This window comes from Engystomops pustulosus, chromosome 8, assembly GCF_040894005.1.
Source record: "Engystomops pustulosus chromosome 8, aEngPut4.maternal, whole genome shotgun sequence".
NCBI classification, from domain to species: domain Eukaryota; kingdom Metazoa; phylum Chordata; class Amphibia; order Anura; family Leptodactylidae; genus Engystomops; species Engystomops pustulosus.
In genome coordinates, this window is record NC_092418.1 from 38856981 (window position 1) to 38883280 (window position 26300).

The 26300-nt window shown below is 40.2% G+C and overlaps 1 protein-coding gene across 2 annotated transcripts in view; it reads left to right on the forward strand.

Annotated features, from left to right (window-relative positions):
• Positions 1–26300, forward strand: part of LOC140075161 (uncharacterized) — a 167907-nt gene that overhangs the window by 14840 nt on the left and 126767 nt on the right. For both annotated transcript variants that reach the window (XM_072120705.1, XM_072120707.1), the window contains exons 7-12: positions 2232–2412; positions 2543–2670; positions 16880–16983; positions 21694–21859; positions 24847–25029; positions 25187–25339. In XM_072120705.1, coding sequence (XP_071976806.1) covers positions 2232–2412; positions 2543–2670; positions 16880–16983; positions 21694–21859; positions 24847–25029; positions 25187–25339 — 915 coding nt within the window. The remainder of the gene's footprint in view (positions 1–2231; positions 2413–2542; positions 2671–16879; positions 16984–21693; positions 21860–24846; positions 25030–25186; positions 25340–26300) is intronic.

The window sequence follows — 26300 nt, forward strand, 5'->3', positions numbered from 1 at the left end:
GATTGAGATCTGGTGACTGTGGAGGCCATTTGAGTACAGTGACCTCATTGTCATGTTCAAGAAACCAGTCTGAGATGATTCCAGCTTTATGACACGGCGCATTATCCTGCTGAAAGTAGCCATCAGATGTTGGGTACATTGTGGTCATAAAGGGATGGACATGGTCAGCAACAATACTCAGGTAGGCTGTGGCGTTGCAACGATGCTCAATTGGTACCAAGGGGCCCAAAGAGTGCCAAGAAAATATTCCCCACACCATGACACCACCACCAGCCTGAACCGTTGATACAAGGCAGGATGGATCCATGCTTTCATGTTGTTGACGCCAAATTCTGACCCTACCATCCGAATGTCGCAGCAGAAATCGAGACTCATCAGACCTGGCAACGTTTTTCCAATCTTCTTCTGTCCAATTTCGATGAGCTTGTGCAAATTGTAAACTCAGTTTCCTGTTCTTAGCTGAAAGGAGTGGCACCCGGTGTGGTCTTCTGCTGCTGTAGCCCATCTGCCTCAAAGTTCGACGTACTGTGCGTTCAGAGATGCTCTTCTGCCTACCTTGGTTGTAACGGGTGGCGATTTGAGTCACTGTTGCCTTTCTATCAGCTTGAACCAGTCTGCCCATTCTCCTCTGACCTCTGGCATCAACAAGGCATTTCCGCCCACAGAACTGCCGCTCACTGGATGTTTTTTCTTTTTCGGACCATTCTCTGTAAACCCTAGAGATGGTTGTGTGTGAAAATCCCAGTAGATCAGCAGTTTCTGAAATACTCAGACCAGCCCTTCTGGCACCAACAACCATGCCACGTTCAAAGGCACTCAAATCACCTTTCTTCCCCATACTGATGCTCGGTTTGAACTGCAGGAGATTGTCTTGACCATGTCTACATGCCTAAATGCACTGAGTTGCCGCCATGTGATTGGCTGATTAGAAATTAAGTGTTAACGAGCAGTTGGACAGGTGTACCTAATAAAGTGGCCGGTGAGTGTATATGAGTGTATGAATATGTGTGATTATAACTTGCATGTGTGAAGCCTGCTATGGGACCCTGTCTCCCCTAGTTACACCCGATATGAAATGTCCCTTCTAGAATTCACCTTTCTTTGTGAAAGCTCACCTATAAAAAAAAATTATCCCCAAAGTGATTTTCACATGAGTGACTTCAGGGGAACTATAGACGGACCAGGACCGATCCAGAAAAAAAGTTCTACAGTAAACATAAAACAAGAGAAAAAAAAAGATTTTTACTCTGAGCTCCAGATGTTTTTTTCACAGTGGTGTAGTTTTCTATTACATTGCATAAATAAAAAAACCTTCAACATTCTAAGTGCGGCTTCTCTTCCCTCGATTCCACCGTTCACCACAGAAATATGTACACAAATAGCGTAGTATGCTCTTTCAAATTGACATTTATTATTAAAAGTTATACTCACAAAAGCACTTCTAAAATGCGCATATAAAACAAAATAAAACAATATAAAAGCAGGACGCCAACTTCACATGGGCGAGCAGTGTCTCTCTTCAAATCTCGACCTCTTTGTGTCCTTACCAAAATGCTGTACCTCTCACTGTATGGTGGATTTAGCAGTAAGCATTGTGTGGGAAACTGCAGATCTTGTCATCATTTCACAATAGGTGGGGACAGACAGTGGGGGACGGGGACACATGCCAGTGGGCAGAGTCTGCGTAGACAAAGGCAGAAAAAGTTTGGGGGAAGATTGTCCTGGTTGGAGGAGACAGAGTTAGGCTACATTCACACTACCGTATGAGGGACGTATGTACAGCTGCGAGCTTGCGGCCGTACATACGTTCTCCGTATAGAACAATGGCTGCACACAATGGCCATCCCCCATAGACGGCAAAGGCCGCACGCAATGCATTTCAATGGAGAGGGGTCACACCTCCTCCTCGGCATACGTTCGACTATATGCACCCTTAAGCTGGGGCGTCTGCGCTACACTTTTCAACAAATGCACAGTGCATTGGTGAGTAGGGTTTATTTTGTCTGATTTTGATGACAGGTTCCCTTTAAAGGGGTTGTCCAAGATTAAAAAAATGGTCATATATTGCTCCAAGGGGTAATATACAGAGGCCGGGGGTGACATCACGTCGACAGCCATGAGCAGACTGACAGACAGACTGAGCTCTGTATAAGCTCCAAAGCCAAATACCATAAAGCATTTTAGTAATATGATTGATATATGTACCCTTATGTATCAATATGTTTTTACAGCAAATTCTTGAATCCAACCTGGAATGTATGCAAAATTTTAAAGACGGTGTCTTAGCAGAAGCAACTTGCAATGAATCTCATCTTGTCACACTTTTCTCAAGAGAAGGAAATGGGGCTAAAACCAAAACCCAAACTGTTCTAAAGCTGCAGAAAACAGACGTAGAAATGATATCTAATAAAGGTTAGAGATTCTATTCATCTATCTATATGATATCTCTCTATCATCTACAGCTTTCTATTTACTAATATCTATCTAATATATATCTAATAATATACAACTATAACAACTCACATGTATTTTTTGTGTCTAGAATTGCCAGGAAGTGTTTATGCGACAAATCTATTGTATGAAAAAGAAATAAGCCCCGCAAAACCAGGTGGAGAAGATGCCGCAGAAACCGTCAGAAACCTCTGCCAGTCTTCTCACTTGAACTATGAGGTATTGTTTAAGACAATAGATTGTATGTAAATAAGTGTCAAAGGTTTATAGTGCATATTTATTATGAATGCATAATTATGTATTGAGAATGCTCTTTTTATTGCTTTGTCAATAAAGGTCACACAATAACGTCACATGGTTGTGAAATCACATGGATTTTTTGTAATACTGTCCGTAATTAAAAGGAACGCTACCTTCTCTAATTGTAAACAGAAACTCAATAGGGGGTTATATGAATTAAAGAGGACCTGTCACCCATAAATTGGGAACTAGGTGCGGCTTACTAAAGTAAGCAGCTCCTAGTGCTTAAACAAATGGTGCAGTATTAGAAGGATAGCGTTACCGGAAACCTCCGGGAACGCTATCTAACACTGCGGCGGAGTACAATGTAAACGTTGAATCCTCGCAAATTGGTCCGAAGTATTGATGGGTCAGTGTTATCCATATAGAGATCATTGAACAGGGAGGAGGAGATGAGCTGTGACATTATCTGTTGCCAGTAGTGAAGTAATGATGGGTCAGTGTTATCTATATAGAGGTCATTGTACAGGGAGGGGGAGGAGATAAGCTGTGACATCATCTATTGTCAGTAGTGATGTAATGATGGGTCAGTGTTATCTATATAGAGGTCACTGTACAGGGAGGGGGAGGAGATAAGCTGTGACATCATCTTTTGTCAGTAGTGATGTAATGATGGGTCAGTGTTATCTATATAGAGGATATTGTACAGGGAGGAGGAGATAAGCTGTGACATCATCTATTGTCAGTAGTGATGTAATGATGGGTCAGTGTTATCTATATAGAGGTCATTGTACAGGGAGGGGGAGGAGATAAGCTGTGACATCATCTATTGTCAGTAGTGATGTAATGATGGGTCAGTGTTATCTATATAGAGGTCATTGTACAGGGAGGGGGAGGAGATAAGCTGTGACATCATCTGTTGCCAGTAGTGAAGTAATGATGGGTCAGTGTTATCTATATAGAGGATATTGTACAGGGAGGAGGAGATAAGCTGTGACATCATCTATTGTCAGTAGTGATGTAATGATGGGTCAGTGTTATCTATATAGAGGTCATTGTACAGGGAGGGGGAGGAGATAAGCTGTGACATCATCTGTTGCCAGTAGTGAAGTAATGATGGGTCAGTGTTATCTATACAGAGGTCATTGTACAGGAGGGGGAGGAGATAAGCTGTGACATCATCTATTGTCAGTAGTGATGTAATGATGGGTCAGTGTTATCTATATAGAGGTCATTGTACAGGGAGGGGGAGGAGATAAGCTGTGACATCATCTATTGTCAGTAGTGATGTTATGATGGGTCAGTGTTATCTATATAGAGGTCATTGTACAGGGAGGGGGAGGAGATAAGCTGTGACATCATCTGTTGCCAGTAGTGAAGTAATGATGGGTCAGTGTTATCTATACAGAGGTCATTGTACAGGAGGGGGAGGAGATAAGCTGTGACATCATCTATTGTCAGTAGTGATGTAATGATGGGTCAGTGTTATCTATATAGAGGTCATTGTACAGGAGGGGGAGGAGATAAGCTGTGACATCATCTATTGTCAGTAGTGATGTTATGATGGGTCAGTGTTATCTATATAGAGGTCATTGTACAGGGAGGGGGAGGAGATAAGCTGTGACATCATCTATTGTCAGTAGTGATGTAATGATGGGTCAGTGTTATCTATATAGAGGTCATTGTACAGGAGGGGGAGGAGATAAGCTGTGACATCATCTATTGTCAGTAGTGATGTTATGATGGGTCAGTGTTATCTATATAGAGGTCATTGTACAGGGAGGGGGAGGAGATAAGCTGTGACATCATCTGTTGCCAGTAGTGAAGTAATGATGGGTCAGTGTTATCTATACAGAGGTCATTGTACAGGAGGGGGAGGAGATAAGCTGTGACATCATCTATTGTCAGTAGTGATGTAATGATGGGTCAGTGTTATCTATATAGAGGTCATTGTACAGGAGGGGGAGGAGATAAGCTGTGACATCATCTATTGTCAGTAGTGATGTTATGATGGGTCAGTGTTATCTATATAGAGGTCATTGTACAGGGAGGGGGAGGAGATAAGCTGTGACATCATCTATTGTCAGTAGTGATGTTATGATGGGTCAGTGTTATCTATATAGAGGTCATTGTACAGGGAGGGGGAGGAGATAAGCTGTGAAATCATCTATTGTCAGTAGTGATGTAATGATGGGTCAGTGTTATCTATATAGAGGTCATTGTACAGGGAGGGGAGGAGATAAGCTGTGAAATCATCTATTGTCAGTAGTGATGTAATGATGGGTCAGTGTTATCTATTGTACAGGAAGGGGAGAGAAGTTGTGACATCGTCAATTTTCAGTAGGGATGTATTGATGTCAGTGTTATATATACAGATCATTGTAAAGGGATGGGGATGGGGATGAGATAATCTGTGACATCATCTTTTGTCAGTAGTGATGTTATGATGGGTCAGCGGCATGATCTATATAGGGGGCACTGTAAAGGGAGGGGGAGGAGACATGGTGTGACATAATCACTACTGACATCAATAGAGATGTAATGAAGGTGTTTTCTATAGTGTGATCTTCTGTTGTACAGTTTAGTCCTTAAATTGCACACTATTGTAACATCTATTAAATATATACAGTGACATGGAATTTTGTCATTGAAAAATTCTAAAAGCTTGTTTAACACAAACACTTCATTTAAAGAGTGGGTCTTTTATTCTGGTGAGACATTCTCTTTAAAAGAACTCAAGGTAATTTCTGAATTCAGACTATTTTACTTACATTTGAAGGTGAATTTTTGTAAGAAAAATGTCGTTGAATTTCTAAGGTTTGTGAAAGGGTTGCATAAATAATGTAATGTCCCAGTACCTCATCCCAGCTACTGGATAATATAGTTGTTGGGTGGTTGAGGAGTTGCCAAATGTATTATGTGATTCAGATAATATTTGCTCTATGCTGCCACCTACTGGCATAATTGTATAGGTGTGAGAGTTGTGGTCACATGACCTTCCCTCAGCCAGACTGCCTGGAGGAAGCATCTAGAATCTTCTGAGGGAGGAGTCTCCCTAGTGATGGATCGCTGCTCCCCGATGACGTCACGGGGAGCGACGATCCTCCGAAAGATGGCGGCGCCAGCGGCGATCAGCAGGAAAACACCGGCGATCGGCACAGATTGCGGGTGTTACCGGTAAGCTTTTGCTGCAATATGCAGCAAAGACTTACCGGCTATGGAGAGGGCTCGGCCCACGAGCCCATTCCATGCACCGGGACCCGGCATGTGACGTACTATTACGTCACATGTCGGTAAGGGGTTAAATCTGGTGAAGATTATGTAAAAAGGGAATTGTGACCACTCTTATCACCTCACTTGCAAGTCTGTAGCCTGAAAGGTGCAATGGATTATAGTCTTTTATTTAACAGTAAAGATTCCAGTTTATCCCAGTTATAACCTGTGTCTGAGTTGGTCATTACAGACTTGCATCACCCCAAGAGGCTCATTGTGAGGCACACAGGGCTAGCACCCCACAACGTGTACTATAAGCTCCACCAAGCCCTTGTACCATAACAACAAGTCCCCCTCTGGGTACCACAAATCAACTCAGTTCTAAAGATAATGGTTGTAGATACAAAATATCTTGTAATATTCTTGATTTCAAGTTGGTGACAATCTTAGTTTGGATTATTCATTACTAAACTGTAGTTACATTTATAGGTGATCCACATTTCTTTAAATTTTCAAAATTCCAGGCACTGCAGAAGGAACCAGATAACTGGAGGGTAGTGTGGGAATGCAGGCTGTGGCTGAATGCCTCCAGTTATTGATGTTCTTCTGAATGAGACTGTCTCAACCACAGGATATAGTGCTCTCATTCACAGAATCGTATTAGTATTTTACATGCTTGAGATTTTCCTCCATGATGGAATACCACTATATATGTACGTATGCAGTAACAGTGAGTGGTTTGATGACAGAATGAGGAATATGTATAAAAGTATGTTAGCAAAGTGACTGAGCTTCTTACCTTATATAGCAGGCAATTCATCAATAGAAAAAAGTGCAGTGTCACAAGGCTCAAATCTCATGTAAAATGGAAATTTATTATAATGTGATTTCTTACTGCATAATTTGTATTATTTCATTATGAGTGAGATTGGAAAAATTGATTTGCCAAGTTGAGGAAGGCAGCTCTAGACCTACCTCATTAATACATAGGGGCTCATTTACTAAGGGTCACGCGCTGCACTTTTGTCAGAGTTTGCACTTTTACACAGGATTACACAGCTTGGACAGGTATTTAACAGGTGTTGTGTCGTGTTTAACTGGGATTGTGTCGCACACGATCAGTTTTTGGCGCAGCTGCGCTGGCTTCCATGCACACACTTTAGGGGGCGGGCCGTCTGACAATCTGACTGATTCGGAATCAGCGCGGGGTTTAACTTTAAAATTGTGTCGCAATTCAATGAACTTACATATACCACTTAAAAGTAGGTGAACTGAGCAGGGAAGCAACACATGCACGATATTGGGTTCACAATCTTCACTTTCGGTGAACTCCGTCAAACAGGTAAGTAAATGTGCCCCATGTTTGTAGTCCATGGGTACAATCGGTCATATGAACTACCTGCAGCGGTAGTCAGGACAACCCGTGTCCTGCTGATTTCGAGTGGATGGGGGAGGCCATACAGTCATTACTGGTGCAACACCCCTGCCAACGCATAGGCAGGCTGGTAGTTGTGAATGGCGACCTTCTCAGGTGAGGAGCTGTTAGGGAGATTGATCACCGATCTAGGAAGGTTCTGAAATCTGAGTATTATGCAATTGTAGCTGTAGATTCTGCCTGAAAAGGCAACAGTTAAATTGGTGTAAGTATTAATCCAATCATGTGGCTGTATTGTTAGCTGGGGTGTGATTGGAGACCACCTGACCAGGGGGAGTTTAAAACCCCTGCTCAGTGAGAGCACATGGTCTTAGTCTACCTGTCTCAGCAGAGACAAGAGGTGAGTATGCAGCACACCTTCAGTGCTGCAACAGGTATCAATGCCAGGAACTTCCAGTGTCTCAGGCCTATTGCCTAGCACCTAGGACGAGTCTGGAAACTCTAGCCCAGAGCTGCAGCTTCCACTATTTGGACACAGCTTCACCTAAACTATCCCAGCCTGAATCTACTATCAGTCTGGTGCACCATACCTGCTGACCACTCTCTATGACCACTCCAGTAACCTGAATTATCCAATGTTAATCGTTTTTGGGCCATTGTCTGCTGTCTGAAGTTCAATAAGGAACTGTAAGTTGATTTGCGCAACATTGCCTCTGTCTGATCCCTGTATACAGCTTCTTACCACCATGGGCTCCCCTTCCATTACCCAGGGACTCATCCGACAGACACTCAGGGGTTCCCCAGGGAGAAACCAGTACATCGGCCTCTCCCTCAATATTTATTGCACACGCCACCTGCTGGAGACCTGCCAGGCTGTGGGTCCCCATACTGTGACCACAGTGTGCCCAAGGATGCACTAACCAGCCACTGCGGTATTCTGGGCCCCGGCTGCCTCCAGACCCACAAGAAAAGGCTAGGTCCCGGTGGGGGATGTTGCACTGGCTTCCAGGACTGATACAGACTGGTTAAAGGGATGTATATAATTGTGCAAAAATGCCAGGTGGTAGGAAAACACGCTGACCATAGAAATCTTTGTTGAACAAATTTATTAGCCATTGTATTGGTTACAAAGAGTCTCAGAAGTGTATATCCTTCAATCCCTACCCCATACACATCAGCAGCCAGTGTACATACCCTTTGGACCTGATGAAGGAAGCGGTTCTCTCTGAAACTCTTTGTCCCCTCCATCCAACTGCTAATAAATTTGTTCGACAAAGTTTTGTGAGCGCATTTCCTACAACTTGGTATTTTTGCTCGATAGTAAACATCCCATTTGCACTATACAATATGCAGAGTGATCACTTTCACTGTAGCATTTCTGCTTGTCAGAGTGATGGTTTACTGCATATACTGTAAATTCAGCCAAGTTCGGACAATGATCAGGAATGAACTTTCCTAGGAACCTTTTCCTTGGTCAAAGGTCCCTGATCTCTCACACAGCATTGATGGCTTCCATTGTTTTACAACATGGTTTACATTACGGTTCCTAATTTTACTCTGCATCTCAAATTCTACTATTTTCTTATAAGATTGGACACCCCTTATGGACCCCAATGACATAATGGAATCTGTTTGGCTTCTATTATGGCATTCATCATTAGAAAAACTAACATTGTGTCTAGTGTTCATTTTTCTATCAAATGTGACAGAAACTATGTCGGAGCCTCCAACATAGATGTGAACAGAGACTTATCATGTGGAATAGACAGGCACCAGAAAGTTTTCCTTTCAACAGTAGATCAATATTACATGTTTGAAGGTGATAATTTTGTTATGAATTGAAGTCTTAACTTTATCCCTCAATTTCTTGTTTGACCTTTCAAAATAATTTAAAACATTTCTGGGTGTGGGGAGAAAATTTCCTGAAACGTGGCCTAAGCTCAGATAAGAAAGTTACCAGATACCCAAACTAAATCATTCTTGTGATTTCTACTGCATAATAAATCTCTAAGGACCTTCATACCACCAGCTCTTGCCAAGTTTTCCATGCTTCAACTGGACTCCAAGTCATGAAACAAAAGCTAATCACACTAGACGTCTGACATCTCCTCACCCTGCGGGAACCTCAGACCAATCTCATTAGAATACAGGATTTTTTCCAACCGCCTGTTGTCGTCTTGGAGATATCATGTCTGTGACTTTTGCTAATTTGCTTAACTCTTGTTTGATTCTTAGACGATTGTCCTGTACTTTGTGAAATTAATCTTGTTGCATAAAAGCTACAGGAAAACAATGAAGCAGAACATAGTAAAGAAAAGAATAAACCTTTACGGGCATGTTCTTATGAAGGGGTCTGATTTCACAGGAAAGGGTCCAAAAATTATGCAAATGTGCCAAAACTTTGGTAGCTTCTCTGACGAAAACTACGCGAACAGCAAAAAAAGTGCAAAGAAAGACCACACAGGCCCATATTTATTAAAGCATTTGCGTCAGTTTTCTGTCCAACTTTGCACTGAAAAGAACGTGCAAACTGCTTGCACATGTAAGTGTCTGCGCCGGTTTTATGTCCCGGCTGCACTGTGTCCGACAAGACAAACTGCTTGCACAGGTATTTAAGAAGTGTCAGTTTTTACGGCGGGTTACCCGAATTTTTCCGTTTTGCGACGATTCCCTGAATTGCCCCGGGATTTTGCCGCACGCGATCGGATTGTGGCGCATCGGAGCCGGCATGCACGCGACGGAAATCGGGGGGCTTGGCCGTACGAAAACCTGACGTATTCGGAAAAACCGCGGCATTTTTCAAAAAAAATGTGGCGTTTGACACGCGCTTACCTGCACCCAGCGGAGGACGGTGAACTTCAGTGCAGCAGCGACACCTGGTGGACGTCGGAGGAACTACCTTTATGAATCCCGGCAGAACCCGAATCAACCGCAGAGAACACGCCGCTGGATCGCGAATGGATCGGGTAAGTAAATCTGCCCCACAGTGTTAGTTTTCATGTATCTGGGTCATTTAAATGTGCCCTAAAATAATAGCCTTAAAAAATTACATTTCATCACACAAAAGCCTTAAAGGAAACCTACGTGCCCGTGCGTGCGCCGGATTCTAACGTGCTGGAGAGGCGGTGACGTCACCGATCTCCCCGGCACACGCGCGCCTGCGCAATTTAGCACGGGGAAACAGGCCGTGCTAAGTTGCGCAGGCATGGTGCGCCGTGCCCAAGTGCGGTGCGCCGAGTTATAAGTTAATAGAACTTATAAATCGGCGATAGGGGCTTTGTTCCCCTAACAAAAATATGATCTGGCACCAGCTCACCCTGAGCTGGTGCCATGTATATGTGTCTAAACCTACCACTTGTAAGTGGTAGGTTTCCTTTAATACAGCTACACTGCTGGAAAACATATAAAGATGAGAAGACAAAGCAGAATAAGATGTTTAATATGTATCAATGGCATGTCTATTTTAGCCTATGAAAGACTTGCTTATAAATATACACTAACAAATAGTAGGGGGGGGGGGAGCATATAAATACAGGATGAAATTACACAGAGTTGGCTTGTAGTCTGTTACCAGGAAGACAAATAGTTCTGCATAGTAGCTGTATACACAAATCCTAATTTTCCCTGATCTTTGCATTGGATGTATTAAGAGAAGTAGTAAATCTGCACATATCCCTGAGCTCACTGAGAATGTAGTGTCAGTTTTATTGGAATATCTAAATATTTTTTATGTCTTGCCAGTTTACTATTAGTCACTGGCCAGAGATGCTATCTGCTCTTGGCGTGAGCCATGTACAACACATTATCATTTACCCTGGCAGAGCGCTCTCCATCAACCTTTATATAAGCTAGAGTGTTCCTAGCTGTGGTCTATGCATATAGATTTCCGATGGGGTGATTTCTCTTTCAGCGAGTACAGTTCTGTGTAACATAGACTTTTAGTTGTTTACAAGTAATACTTAGAAATATCCAACCTCTGAAGCCCCTTCAGTAAAAGTTACTAGTGTTATTTTAATGCAACTGTAACAACATTAACTCTGTAGAAAAGTTAAATAAGAATCTACACAGTTATACATTATATTAAATGTTACTATTTGTGGACGCAGGAAAAGGTAAATATCAGTTTAAGCCCAAACCATGGATTCTAAAACATTTAGCTCAAACAGTGATGGGGCACATGTGCCAAATTTTTGGCTTGCCCTTTTTCTTTAATTTTTGGGACTTTGCATAGAGCATGTGCTTATTTGTGACTTTTTTTTACATCTAAGACAGTCTCCTTCGAAAGTTTACAATTTTCTATTTTTCTGCAATGTTCCCTGAGTTCTCAACTAAATGCAGATGTGAAATTTTACAAATATATGGTTACCCTGACCAGGCATAGAATTAGCTTAGAACTGATTGCGACTTTTGGAGACTTTTTTTTAAAACAAAAGTAACCAAAAGTTGCAGTACATTTAAATCGAACACAACACGGAAAAACTGCTAAGATACATAAAAAGTCCCAAAAAACAGATGGACAAAGCCAGACTGTCAGCTGTCAGTGGTTACAGGACAGAAATCTGATTTACACCAACTGCTTAAGGAAGGAAGAAAGACAGGGGGAAAAGAAGGACACGTGAACAGATCTCATTAATAAAGTATATTACAAAGTTTACTATTATCATCCTCACTACTGTTAATAGTTTAGTTAGGCTTTAAAAGGGCTATCACAAAAACAACATTTATCACCTACCCCCAGGATATCTTAAATGTATTAAGGGGAGGCCACAACTCTCACCTGCTCAGATCACAAAATGTAATCGTTAACCCAGGTTCTGGTGATCTTGTGATATTCATTGAATTCAAATTGGAATTTGGGCATTGTAGATGGGACCCCATGCTTGTCAACCTTTTTGGTGATCTAGAGCACAGAGCTGTTCTGTGTGGGTAACTCCAATATGAGTCATCCTTGTATTGAAAGGCCCATCCCCGTGCTGTAGCTCTACGTTGTAAACGCAGTGTTAGCGGTACGTGTGACCGCACCCTAAGTGGTTCTTTTTAAAGTACCATAAAGTTATGGCTTAGTTATCACTTCTCATCTATGGTCACTTCTACTTTATATTATTGGAGCATGTTTATCTACTGTAAAATATCACATGTCTTGCTCCATGTCCGTCACTCTATCATTGTGTGGCACAACCATTAACCAGGGCATCTTACTATTTTTTATAGATGCCAACATTGCAGCCAATCTAAGATTGATGGCCTGTAAAGTTGCAGAGATAATAAGTTTCCTAATACAATCTGACTACAACTTCTTGACATGGCAGAAATCACAGGACACAAGGATCGGGCAAGCTGGAATCCAACTGCTTGATCCTTATGTTCTTTAGAGAAGTTTATGGCAGTGGCTTTCTCCATCTACTACACAAGGACTTTCAGATAAGCCATGTATGAGGGACAAGGGAGTTCTGGCTATTATTTGACATGTATCCAATCTATTGTGCATTAGGATAGAAAAGGGGTTATATCACAATAAGAGCTGATGGCCTATCTCCAGGCGTCCCTGTCCGGCAAGTCAATACCACTTCTAATGCATTGCAGAATTGTGTTAGCCCTAGAAGCATCTAATACAGAACAGGATGGGCACTAAAAAGTGTCACCTGCTAGTTTACCAGTTCTTTTTATCCAAAAATAAATACAATTTAGGGCCACATATTCAGAAATTCTTATAAAATAAATACTTTTTAAATGAATGGAAAGGTATGATGACCATTGCAGGTCATATTCATTCATGGGTGTAAAAGTCCTGTGAATAAACCACATTGATACAATTTAAATTGTACGTGGCTCTGTAGTAGAAGAAACTTCTTAGCATTGATCTTACATACTTTGATGTGCAGCCATGAATTAGGTTAACCAAGCATACACGGGATAACTGCATGGGGTGAACAGTTCAAGTCACAGGGAACACGCTAGCTAGATATGTCAAGTGCCCCTTATTTGTGGTCAACCTGTATACATCTGGAGAAGAAGGGAGACTCTGTGATTATTGCTGAGTGCTGATTCATTTAATTAGCTCTGCTGGCAGCCGCTGGGACGCAGCTTTGTCGTGTGTGAAGTGTTGGCAGTACATAACACCGACCCCCAGTTGTTTTTGGAAGCGTCTTAGTAGACCGCTATTTTAGATCATAAAAATGTTACAGGGTTAGTTTCTATTTACTGAAACACCATTTATGTTCTACCAAACATTACCACAGGCAGTGAGGAGCATCTGAAAAAAGTGAATCTAATGTGCAAGCTTCGGCTATGCATGGTTTTATCTGCTTTTCATTTTAAAGGGAGGTTATAGAGCAGGAGTAGCTGAGTCACTTGTATATACTGTCCTATCTGCAGGCTGCATGTAATAAAGCAGGAGGAGCTGAGCCAGTTGCATATACTGTCCTATCTGCAGGCTGCATGTTATATAGAAGGAGGAGCTGAGACCGTTGTATATACTGTCCTATCTGCAGGCTGCATGTTATATAGAAGGAGGAGCTGAGCCAGTTGTACATACTGTCCTATCTGCAGGCTGCATGTAATAAAGCAGGAGGAGCTGAGCCAGTTGCATATACTGTCCTATGTGCAGACTGCATGTAATAGAGCAGGAGGAGCTGAGCTAATTGTATATGCTATCCTATCTGCAGGCTGCATGTAATAAAGCAGGAGGAGCTGAGCCAGTTGCATATACTGTCCTATGTGCAGACTGCATGTAATAGAGCAGGAGGAGCTTAGCTAATTGTATATGCTATCCTATCTGCAGGCTGCATGTAATAAAGCAGGAGGAGCTGAGCCAGTTGTACATACTGTCCTATCTGCAGGCTGCATGTAATAGAGCAGGAGAAGCTGAGCTAGTTGTATATGCTGTCATATCTGCAGGCAGCATGTAATAGAGCAGGAGGAGCTGAGCCAGTTGTATATACTGTCCTATCTGAAGAAAAATGTTATAAAAAAGGAAGAGTCGAACAGATTGTACATAAAGGTCCACATTTATTAAAGTGTGTGCACCAGTTTTCTGTCTGACTTTGTACTAGAAAAACGTGCAAACTGCTTGCACATGTAATCATAAAGTGCCTGCGCCAGTTTTGTCCAACAAGACACAAGTAAAAATGTGCACCTAAAAGGAACCACAAATTTGCAGCATAATAAAAGTGCATGAAAAAAATGCTGCATTCTGCTGGAGCGCACCAGTGCACCAGTGCAGGGGGTTGTGCTGAACTCCAACCTTTCCTTTGCATCATATATTCAATCTCTTGCTCGCTCTTGCCCCATGCATATTAAAAACATCTCCAGAATCTGCCCGTTTCTTACAATTGAAATCTTTGAAATGCTGATGCTTTGGTTCATTCTCGGCTAGTCTACTTTAACTCCTTATATAGTTTAAAATAATCACCCTCATCCACAAAGCTTCGCACAATTCTGTACCTCCCTAATCACTTCTCTCATCTCAGTCTATTGCCCAACCCATGTTTTGCTTCGATCTGCCAGTGATGTTAGATTAATCTCTACTTTAATTCAAACCTTTCACGCATGGCTATCACAATACCTAAACTGATGAAATTTCAGCTCTCTCTTTACTTACCTATCCTATGTCTTCCTCCCGTCTGTTATCCGACAAATATCAGATATATACGAAGCTCCAGGATTCTCTGCAGTCCCATTTACTTTGGAATGTGTAAATAAGATAGCGGCTTATGGTTAGTTCAAGCAGCAGCATTTTTATTTATTAAATTATTTGATTCTGTTCCCTTAGAAAATGTATGAAAACCTAACTGTGTCTTCATCATTAGATCAGTTTTTTTTTTTTTAAATCGAGGCAGTCTAAGTTCATAAACTCCATCAATGTTATTTGCTTATTCATATACTTTAATATAAAGGAAAATTTGAACCAATGGAAGCCGTTGTATTAATGAACATTGCAATAAGAAGTCTACAAACACCCACCAACCCCAACTATCTACCTCGGAATATGTGCAGGAAAGTTCCTGATAGTTTGTTAACCCCTTAAGGACGCAGGGTTTCTCCACTCATTTCTCGCTCTCCAACTTCAAAAATCCATAACTTTTTAATTTTTAAGTGTACAGACCTGTGTGAGGGCTTATTTTGTGCAGAACAAATTTTGCTTTCCTGTAATTTTATTTATTTTAACATGCCATGTACTGCGAAGCTGAAAAAAAATTTCAAATGTGGAAAAACTGAAAAAAAAAACCGCACGTGCGTTCTTGTGGGCTCAGTTTTTTCGACTTTGACTGTGCACTCAAAATAACACCTCAGCTTTATTCTTTGGTTCGGTGCAATCGCGGTGATACCAAATTTATATAGGTTTTATTGTGTTTTAATACATTTTCAAAAATTAAACGAATGTGTACAAAAAAGAAAAAAATTTTTTCCCATCTTCTGACGCTAATAACTTTTTCATACTTTGGTGCACGGAGATGTGTGTGGGGGGGTAATTTTTTGCGAAATGATGCGACGTTTTCATTGCTACCATTTTGAGGTCTGTGCGACATTTTGATCATTTTTTATTTCATTTTTTATGTGATGTGAAAAGGTGTAAAAGTCGCATTTTGGACATTTGGGCGCCATTTCCCCGCCTCGGAGGTCGCCACCGACCGTAACCGTTTTTATATTTTGATAGATCGGGCATTTTGGGACGCGGCGATACCTAATATGTTTGTGATTTTTACTGTTTATTATGTTTTATATCCGTTCTAGGGAAAGGGGGGTGATTTGAACTTTTAATATTTTATAAATTTTTTTTATTTTTTAAACTTTTTTTTTCTTTTTTTTTTCACTATTTTTTAGACCATCTAGGGTACATTAACCCTAGATGGTCAGATCGCTCCTACCATATACTGCAATACTACAGTATTGCAATATATGGCATTTTTGCACACTATACATTACAATGAGCCACAGGCTCATTGTAATGGATATGCAGAAGCCATGTATCCTCGGGTCAAACGAAGACCCAAGGCTACCATGGCAACCAATCGCCGCCCCCCGATGACGTTCGGGGGCGCGGCGATCGTAACAAAGATGGCTGCGCCCACGCGCCACCGTCTTTTAAATCCCACCGGCGACTTTGCCGGCGGCAACGGAGGGGTTAATAGCCGCGATCGGTGCAAGCACCGACCACGGTTATTAGCGGTGGGGGTTTTCTGCAATATGCAAAAACCCCCACCTTTGTATGAAGAGGACTCAGCCCGTGAGCCCTCTTCATACATCCCTTGTACCTCTGCGCCGTAGAGCTATGGGGCCCACAGTGTCAGGGGGGCCCCAGCTTCTTGGTATTTCATTTATGTGTGTATTTGTGATGTGTATATACTGTATGTCTGTGTATATGGTGTGTATATACTGTATGTATATTTTTTAAGGGGTAAGTGGGGCCCTGTCTCTCCTAGTTACGCCACTGTTGATCACAAAATAGAAATCATAATGTTCTACCATTTTGGTATTGCTATTTTCATGTGGGGCACACTGTCATCCACTGTATGTTTGTTTCTTATCACTTTGTTTTACATGCAGAAGTAATTTGATAGAAATATGAATTACAGAAATGTTTTTTTCCCTTTTGTCTAGACCACAGATCTATTCATGGGTTTGGTGTTTGAGCTGAGACTTCTGTCCTCTGACGCATTGTCTGATCTTTGGCAAAGGTCAGCTTTTAAATGCAGAGATAATTGGTAAGTACTGTAATACAGATTTTTAGACTTAAAATGAAGTGTGACCCTAAATGACTGGTAAATGAGAACATTTGCCAAAAAATGCCACCATCTGTGCACACCACTTGTGCACTTCTGTGGTTGAGCATTGGCATTGTGATTCATGTGTTAATGGCACAGAGTATATGGTAACAGTAAATGATAAATTATTTCTATTCTCTGAATTCATACGGGCCTGTGTTTTTACCATGTGTGCCACTTTTTGGCGAATCCAGATGGACTCCATTTTTCCCCATTGCAATCTGTGTGTAACAGTGTAGGGAAGCCCTGGCCAGGCAAATTAACAAATTATTAGCCAAATAATCTGCACTAAAAAAAGATGAAGGTTATAGCTGAAATCTGCATCGTCAGAACCTCGTAGTAATTTCTGCAACCAGATGCTTTGATGATTAAGACTGTCTAAATACAAAATAATACAAAAAATAAATCTAATTCAAATATTTGTTTTGTAAAATGTTACTTGTAGTGGCACATAAACATTCACAGCTAAAAGAAGACCTGTCACCAGAATTTTACCCCTCACAACCAGTAATACCTGCTGGTAAAGGGTTGAAAGTCCTCCCCATATCACCTAAAATTATCTGCCACTGAGGCACTGTACCTTAATTATAGCAGTTTTTCTGATATGCAAATGAGTAAACATAAGTCAACTTCTAAAGTCATGTTTTCTCTAGAATGGCAGTAAATCCCGCCTCCTTCTTTTGACTGACAGTTCTGTGACCCTTCAAATATCGAACTAAGCAGAAAGGAAGTCTTCCACTTTAATGTCCTTACCAGAATCCTGTCCCTCTCACCGCATGGTGAATTTAGTAGTGAACACTGTGTGGGGAAACTGCAGATCTTCTCACCATTTAACGCACCTGTGACGAGTGGGGACCAAGTGGTGGTGAGTGGGGCCACACATAAACGGGTGGGGCCAAACATAGACAGAGGCAGGAATAGTTTGGGGGATGATTTTCCTGGTGGGAAGAGGAAGATTTAAGCTAGGACGTTTGCACTGTACTATTTAACAAAGGAGGGAGGGGGGAAGGAGTAAGGTACATTGTGCCTTAAGATTAAAGGATCCTGTTAAGTAGCAAGTTGTATTCAATAAATCAATGTAGAAAAACACAAATGTTCCTCCACAGCAGGCCTGTGTTCCACTACGCATTAGGAAAGGAAGTTTGCAGGGACATATGCGTAACCAAAGGAAGAATAAATAGTAAGGCCACCCTTTGGACCTCTACCCAAAAAAAGTTGAAACATTTATCTGTAATAATTAGTGCATATTTTGCAGTTAAACTCGTCTTACATTGATGTATGACGGACAGGACTCCATGTAGAATGTAACAGTTATCCTTTAAGGATACCTGTAAATAGTACCTGACAAGCTCTGTGCGAAGAATGTGATTATTCTACAATAAATGCTTCGCTACTAGAAGAATCCCACCGCAGGGTTGGCAACCCCCTCAGTTTGAAGGGCTCTTATTTGTAGGTGAGGCTACAACATGGCATTGATCCCAAACTAATGACCCAGCGCATACTAAACTATGCTGTAACTAAGTGTTATCCCTAGGGAACCAAAAATATAAATGACTACACACAGTGAGAATGACTTGGAGAGTCCCCAGAGAAAGCCTCCATTCTCATGCTAATGTAATCCTCAGGACGGCAGTGTCTGGATCTCCCTTGTGAAATGTTGAAGTGCACCTGTCCTTCCCATGTCTTTCACCGACTCATGACTGACATCTATCACAGGCGATCCGTTTCATTTTAATGCGCGCCTTATTGTCTTCCTTTTGCTGGCAGGAAATAATTCTCAGAAGCATTCACACTGACTGAGAAAGAATATTTTCAAATTAATTCTCTTTAAATCCTGCATTTTCCTTGATACTTTGACCTAATTGTCCATTTTAATCATACTAGTCATCCTTGAAATATTTCCTCTATCAACTCTTCTCCTTTGAATTTCAATTGTTTGATAAGTTTGCCAGAGAAGTGAAAATTTGCTATGATACTCGACTTCTATATAATTAATTTCAAGCATTAAAATGTAAAATATTGTATCAAGGTATCATTTTTTACATAACCTATTTACCCTTTTCATAGAATATCCTTAACAATCATATTTTGTTCACCATTTGGCTAGAAGTAAAATTTGAGGACAAGACGGGCTTGATTTTTCATTTTTAAGTGCCAATTTTATTTGGATTATGAGCAGAGTGAAGTGGAGCTATGTGCAGAGAGATTCTACTGAATCAGAGGGTGGATTCTTCATGAGGGCAATATTAAAATCCAATTTAGCTTTGGTGTAGATCAAAATGTAGCAAATGTTGCTCAATGCTTGCTAAATTATGGTGCATCTTTAATTATTTCATTATTTTAACAATAAAAGTTACATTTCCTTAAAGGGGTATTCCAGGAATCAGCATAATTCATATATAAATGGGTACTGAAAATATAAGCTTATATGTAATTAGCTGTTATTTAAAATTTTGCTCCCCTTAGCAGAAAATGCTGTGGACATTCAAAATCATGTGATCACCACTACGTTTTTTGGCTGTAGTCGGTTGGGTGCACAGTGCATCCAGTATGACCAGTGTTTTGGTGATGGCAGTTACACATCGTTACTATGGTAACAGAGCAGGATAGCCTGTTATAATATATATATTATCACTGGGGGCAGAGCATAAGAGGGAGGAGGAGCTACTGAGAAATGAAGGATCATGGTACTTATAGTTTCCAGTGGTGACCATCTTGGTGATAACTCTGCATACTTTAAAAAAGCCATAAATTTTGTAAAGCACAGTTATTTCAGTACATCATTAGCCTGATCTGAAGTTAAAGAAGTCCACTCTAATTCTAGCAGAGTTGGAATTTTTTATAGACCCCACCTTTCCTACGCCAATCACTGCCATTACTTTCAGCATCTGATATGCTACGTATGCTTACACTATAATATGAATGGTCCTGGTCTGTTCCAACCCACCTGATGGTAGAGAGCATAATTCGAGAATTTTGGGGTCTAGAGAGAAAATTAAAATTATCAGTGACACCTAAAAAAAAAGATTGCAAAGCGATAGAATTAGTGGAGATGATGAAAGGTACTCTTTAAGATTAATATAAATTTGCCATGTTCTAGTGTTGTTTCAATGGATAGCACCCAGCCAAATGTATTTCAATGGGCTCCTATACATGGTTAAAGCAGCTCCGACTGTTGTAGCAGGTCCTATGCCTATCCATGTTTGCAACTTGGGCACTCCTTTTCTTTTGACATCACCAGTTGAGCTCTATAGCCCCTCAGGTTAATTTGTAAAATTCTTAAAACCTTTTATTTTTTTTAAAACAAGGGCCTAAGAAGCTAAAATAAGAGCGGATTTTGTGAGAGTGGGCTCACACCAGCATAGTGCGCTTGGTTTACAATCCTTAATCCTGGTGGTGGATTTTCCTTAACTTCTGGGTGCAAATACCCTTTAAGGGGAGGTGTTGTAGATTATCACTACTACACTTCCATTATAGACATGCTCTGTCCATGGTGCTGACACATCTACTTTGGTATGCAGCTTCATAGAGAAACACTTAATCTTCAGTGGTAAAAGCCTTCACCCAAGAGAAAACAACCCTTAATGCAATAACTGGATCTCTCTGGCATTTGTGTCTGACGCTATTGTAAAGCTTTCTACTAAATACATTGGCTTTAATGCTTCTGTTGACTGATCCCTGGCAGGATGCCCAGGTCACCGGTTCTCTAGTTTATGGTAGTGTAGGGATTGCTACAACCAGTTGATTCACCCACTAGACCAAATAATAGGGAAAATATATAGCATAAAAATAAATTATAGCTATACATATACTGTAGATGGAGAAAAATAATGGATGATAGTGCAGCTTATTAGTCAGATGATAAGTGCCATAAATGATGTGGAAAGAATTGTGTACCAAAGCAAATACGCCCTGCTGAAGATGTGGGATATGCAAACAAGGAAAGCTAAAACAATGACTCCTGGGAAAGAAGATACATTCGGGGAATGTAAGTTATGTATAGGTCAGCCTAATTGCGTCCTATAGTCACAACGTGATTATTTTAGTAACACAATTTTATTACAATGTGCAAAAGTATGTTAAGCTCCAGATATACTACATTTTAGATATATTATATGCACAACCTAAATCTCATATTCTGTCTCCTTTATGATAAATGAAGCCTCAAAAGGGCTTGTGTGGGATGAAAACATTTTTAATCCAAAAGCAGTGAATGGAGCTGAAGCAAAAAAGTTATTTTTACCCTTTAGTCCCCTCTGGTTAAGCATGAACCCTCCTTTTTTGTGTTAGATCAGCTCCTGCTATTGGCCAAAAAAAAAAACACAGACAACCACTGGCACGGGCTAATCACTAAAATTGGTGACGTCTTCAAGGGAACCAGATTTTACCAAGTATAATTACTAGCTCCCACAGGTAGGGTATGGAATGTCCTATCTAAAATTCCCTCTTTTTTGTGAAATATCATCCATTTACCTATAAAAAAAAATCTATCATAGTCATATTTTGGTTTTGATGAGCCCAGTTGCACGGAGAGTGTCACTTCAGACACCCCTATCTAATTTTATGTCACACCTCTTAGCTTGCGCGCTTACTTCCACAGTTTGATATTTCTGGAAACATTTCTTCAATGTGTACATTTTTTTTTGTTAGGCAACCCCTACTGGACGCTCTACCGTCCTGTGGAACCGAGGCCTGTGTTGGCTTAATGAAAGAAATCCTGATGTCAAAGGAATTAGAAGATGACAAAACTGAATCCTATCTCTGGTCACTGGCGTTTATACCAGAGCCAACACCTGGGATGATAGACTCTCTTATGGTGATTTTCGGATAACTTCCTATGTATTTTACGTGATTTATTTCTATGACAAATTGAAAAATGTATCTTTGTTACACTGGCATAATTTATACTGAGTTGTGTAGATTCTATTTAAACATACAGTATGTAAAATCGACCAATTTAATGGCGCAAAGATTATATTATTTATCTGTTGCAAATACAAATTCTTACTCCTAACTATCACTTTTTTAAACATTGAATTGGTTTGAAACAACATACAATACAAGTTCCACAATCTAGCCCGATGAGCTTTGTTACAATATCAGTCATTACAAATGGGCATTGATGTTACTGTAGATCAAATTACAAACACATATCATTTGCTTGGAATATATGCGCACTTGTATCTCCTAATATCTTTTCAGCCTTACTGGGTCCAATATTGCATGAACCAGGCTGGATAATATCTTTACCACCTTTATAAGTCTCTTCGAGACCTACACAGAATGTAGTGGAAATACTTAACAATAAACACATACAACAGTTTACAACAAATTAAACATATTAAACCTGGCCTAGAGCTATTGGTAGTTTGTAATCATTCACTCTTGGTAATTTATACTATGGATCCACCTATCCCATTGGGAATGGAACTTCTGGTATTTATTTGATTGGAGACCAATGTTTTTCTCATACCTACAGGTCTAGTTGATTTAGGAAATTCCTTGTCAGGGCATCCTGTTTCCTTTCAGTGTCTAGTGATAATAATTATTTTTGACATGACATAAAGTGTAAGATTTTAGAAAATGACTATTATTATTCATTTTAATCAGTTTTTTTTTTCAAATAACTAGAGGACTAGAAATCTAATTCTTAAAATGGTAACTTAATACCAAAAGTAAATCTTTTTCCTGGCCATTGTACTATAAGTCATCGGAACATGTACACAACCTTCCAGTTTACTTCTATGGGGTGAATTGTGTGACTGGAACCATGTTGCCAACATGTTTGATTTGAGTTTTAGTATAAGATGGTTATGAAAGGAGTGGTAGCACTCACTCGGAGTTAGGCTACATTCACATCATGTCTTTTGTATACGCACAGTATATACACAGACAAAAACAGGCAGACAGGAGCACCCTTTTTGCCTTTTCCACATTATACATTGTATACTGTGAAAACAAACACAGGAAGAAAAGATGCAACAAGCTACAACTTCCATCGTGCTCCCTCCTGCTGACTGACGTACACTATTAGCCGGATCATAATTACCTATTGGGAATGGATGTAAAGTATGCATTCCTCCCCAACCTCTGCTGAGGTACCTCAGCTGCGAACGTTCTGGGAGGACCCCAGTGGGGGACAGACCCTGAAATATCAGCATCAGCCAATCACTGACTGCTCCCGATGTTCACTCTTCCTCCAGCTATCGGAAAGGAGGGGGAGGAACATGATGACGTATCCCACTTTATGTGCATACATTAAGATGCGTCCTAGCCCACTGATGTAACCTTACAACAAAAATGTGATGTGAACATAGCACCTATATTGTGAAGACAACGATAAACAGAGTGCAAATTAAAGTGTTTTGCTCAATGATATCAGTGATACAATTGTTTAGCTTTGGAGAAGCATGTCCATGTCTTCTGGATCATCCATGGTAATCAAGAATTTGTCAAATCACTGACAATTCATTAGAAGACAATTGGTGCTGCTGCAGGGTCGCAGCAATCATTTTTTTTTTTTTGCCTTCATCAAGCAGAATAAATAAATATTTGTGTTTCTTTATTAAAAATGTACCTGATGTAACCTTGTGCTGAAAGCCAAAACGCATCATAACCATCTAATCAAAACAAATATTGCTATGATCCTGTAGCACCACCAATTGTTGGTGTTCGATTCTTCAGTATAGCATTTATAATTTTTTCTCCAGAAAATAGCAACTAAAAACTTTACATCTGCACTATTTCAATTAATACTAAAAATATTTTTGTTAAAGACAAATCAAGTTCAACTCATGTGTATCGCTGCTTGTATGAACAAACTATTCAGAATTCTGATTCATCTCATTAATGTGCCCTTATGCTCACTGTAATATCCGGGAGCAGAATTTGTCGTCCATAGCTTGACCTAATGTATACTGTATTTTTAGCTTGCTACTTGCTTTAGAAGTTGCTTTTCATGATGTATTAGATGTTGACATCTTGGCCTGCTATGAGTCACTGCGTTTGACATCTTGTGTGCATAACAATACAAAATTCTCTTCAGGTCAGCAATATAACTTAGGACATCTGAAAATAATTCTATACAGTTGTTCAGAAGAATTTTCCATTTGATTATGCTTACAATGAATATGGTCTGTTTCACATTACCTGCTGAATCACTGACATTTTAACTATTTTTAGTGATTATTGAAAAGGAACATGTGCCCATCAATTTATGATTGTTATGCATTGAACATGGCATCATTTAATTCACTTGCCTGTGGATTAAAACTTTCCAAAGCAAGTTTTCTGGCATAAGAGGGGTATACATCTCAATTAATGAATGTAATAGCATTTAACTGTATGCCATTTCCACGCCCTGTATATTCAAGCTATATATTCTTTTACATTTACATATATACTTCACTAATTCCACTACATAATAGCCAATATTATCCAGAATATAAATCGCTACCTAGGGGACAATTACCCTCTTGTTAGGACCAGCCAGGACTTATATAATGGGCTCAACTTAAATCCTTTAGAATTCCTTTGATTCTATCACCACAAAAAATGGGGGATTTAAACAGAGGGAACTTAAGATGTACTTCAGGACACAGATCAGCCCTCTTAGGTGAAGTGGTAGACATCTTGATATCACAAAGAGTAAATTGGATCTAACACAGATATATTGTTAAGAAATACACATGGGTAAAGCAGAATACAACTTGGGAAGAAAATAATTTGCCTTTAAAAACTAAATCTTAATACACTTTCCTTGACTAAAATCGGGTTCGCCTAAATATGGATTTTGTGTTTTAGCCGCTGCTGCAAGAACCAGGGGCAGGGTTGAGTGTCTTCCTAGCCATCACCTCTATGGTTCACCACTTCTGTTCGGTCAATAGAGTCTGTAGTGAGGTGCCGGAAATACAAAACGTCATGAATATTTTGCAAGAGCGTCTGGGAAATAACTGTACTGCACAAGAGCCGGAGGAAATACAACAGGTACATATATGATTATGGCTGTATAGTATATAAAAGTGTTAGAGAATCAGAATGTGTCATCTGCACTTATTTACTAGGTAAAATTATTCAGATTATAGTTTATAATGTTGTATTATGAGAGTTTGTAATAATAATTGGATTATTTTTCTTTTTCTAGATGATTGGAGTTTTGAAAGCTGTTGGAAATGCTGGGCTGGCTGCAGGTTCGCTAATACCTACACTTAGCCGCTGTGCAATCTCCAGAACCAATCCTGAAAGCACTAGACTGGCCGCTGTGGATGCATTCAGGAGGATCCCCTGCTCAGCTAATGTAAGAATCTGTCCCTTGTTCTACATGATATGATTGATACTCTCTCTAAGTACATAAAATTGTCTTATAGTTTATCTTCATCCTGTGCTCTAGACATATACAGGTGGAGAAGGTGTTACCATTTAAATGGTCCGAGCACAGTCTGACACTGTTATGGCAACTTCGTCAACTGGTAACTTTTAGTTTGCAATTAAGTCACTGATTGCTAGAATTCACAACACAGAATTATTAAATTAGAAGATGGAATATAAATTCCATGGAATATACATTTATAAACCAATACAGACATGGCAGTAGTGATGAGGGCTGCAGCTTTACAAGCTTTATGGCTCATTGACTTTTTGCATAGGGTCGGGAAGAGTTCTTCTTATGGAGATTTTGCCAATTAAGGTTGCCTTGCAGGCGTGTGGAGACTTATAGCCATTGACCTTCCATTGGGGGTTTCTTGGAAATATGCAAATACATTTTCCATGATGGGATAAGGAATACATTGCCTCTTTTGTCTGCCTTGTAAGGCAGCCCCATTAGCATCAAGCATGACTTTCAAGAAGTCTAATGATATGATGTGGGATTAATTGTATCAACTTCAATTGTTGTCCCTTAACCCCAGGATAACAATCTGATTAGTGAGGGACCAATAGCTGGGACCTAACAACAATGGATCCCAGCCAATTGTAGGAATGGTGTCCTGTTCCCACTAATTAAAGGAAGTGTCAGGTCAAGCATAAGGGAAGTCACTCATTCAATATATTGCAGAGCACAGTGCATTTGGCTATCTCTGGCATTCTCATGAAAGTGTCAGGGATCGCCAAGCATGGTTCTCATAATCGGTGGAGGTCCCAGCAGTCAGACCCTAACCAATCAGCTTTTTATTCCCTGTCCTGTAAATAGTAGATAACAATCAAAGTTGGTACAACCCCTTTGAAGGATAATGGAACTGGAATGAGCAAGTATCATGTAA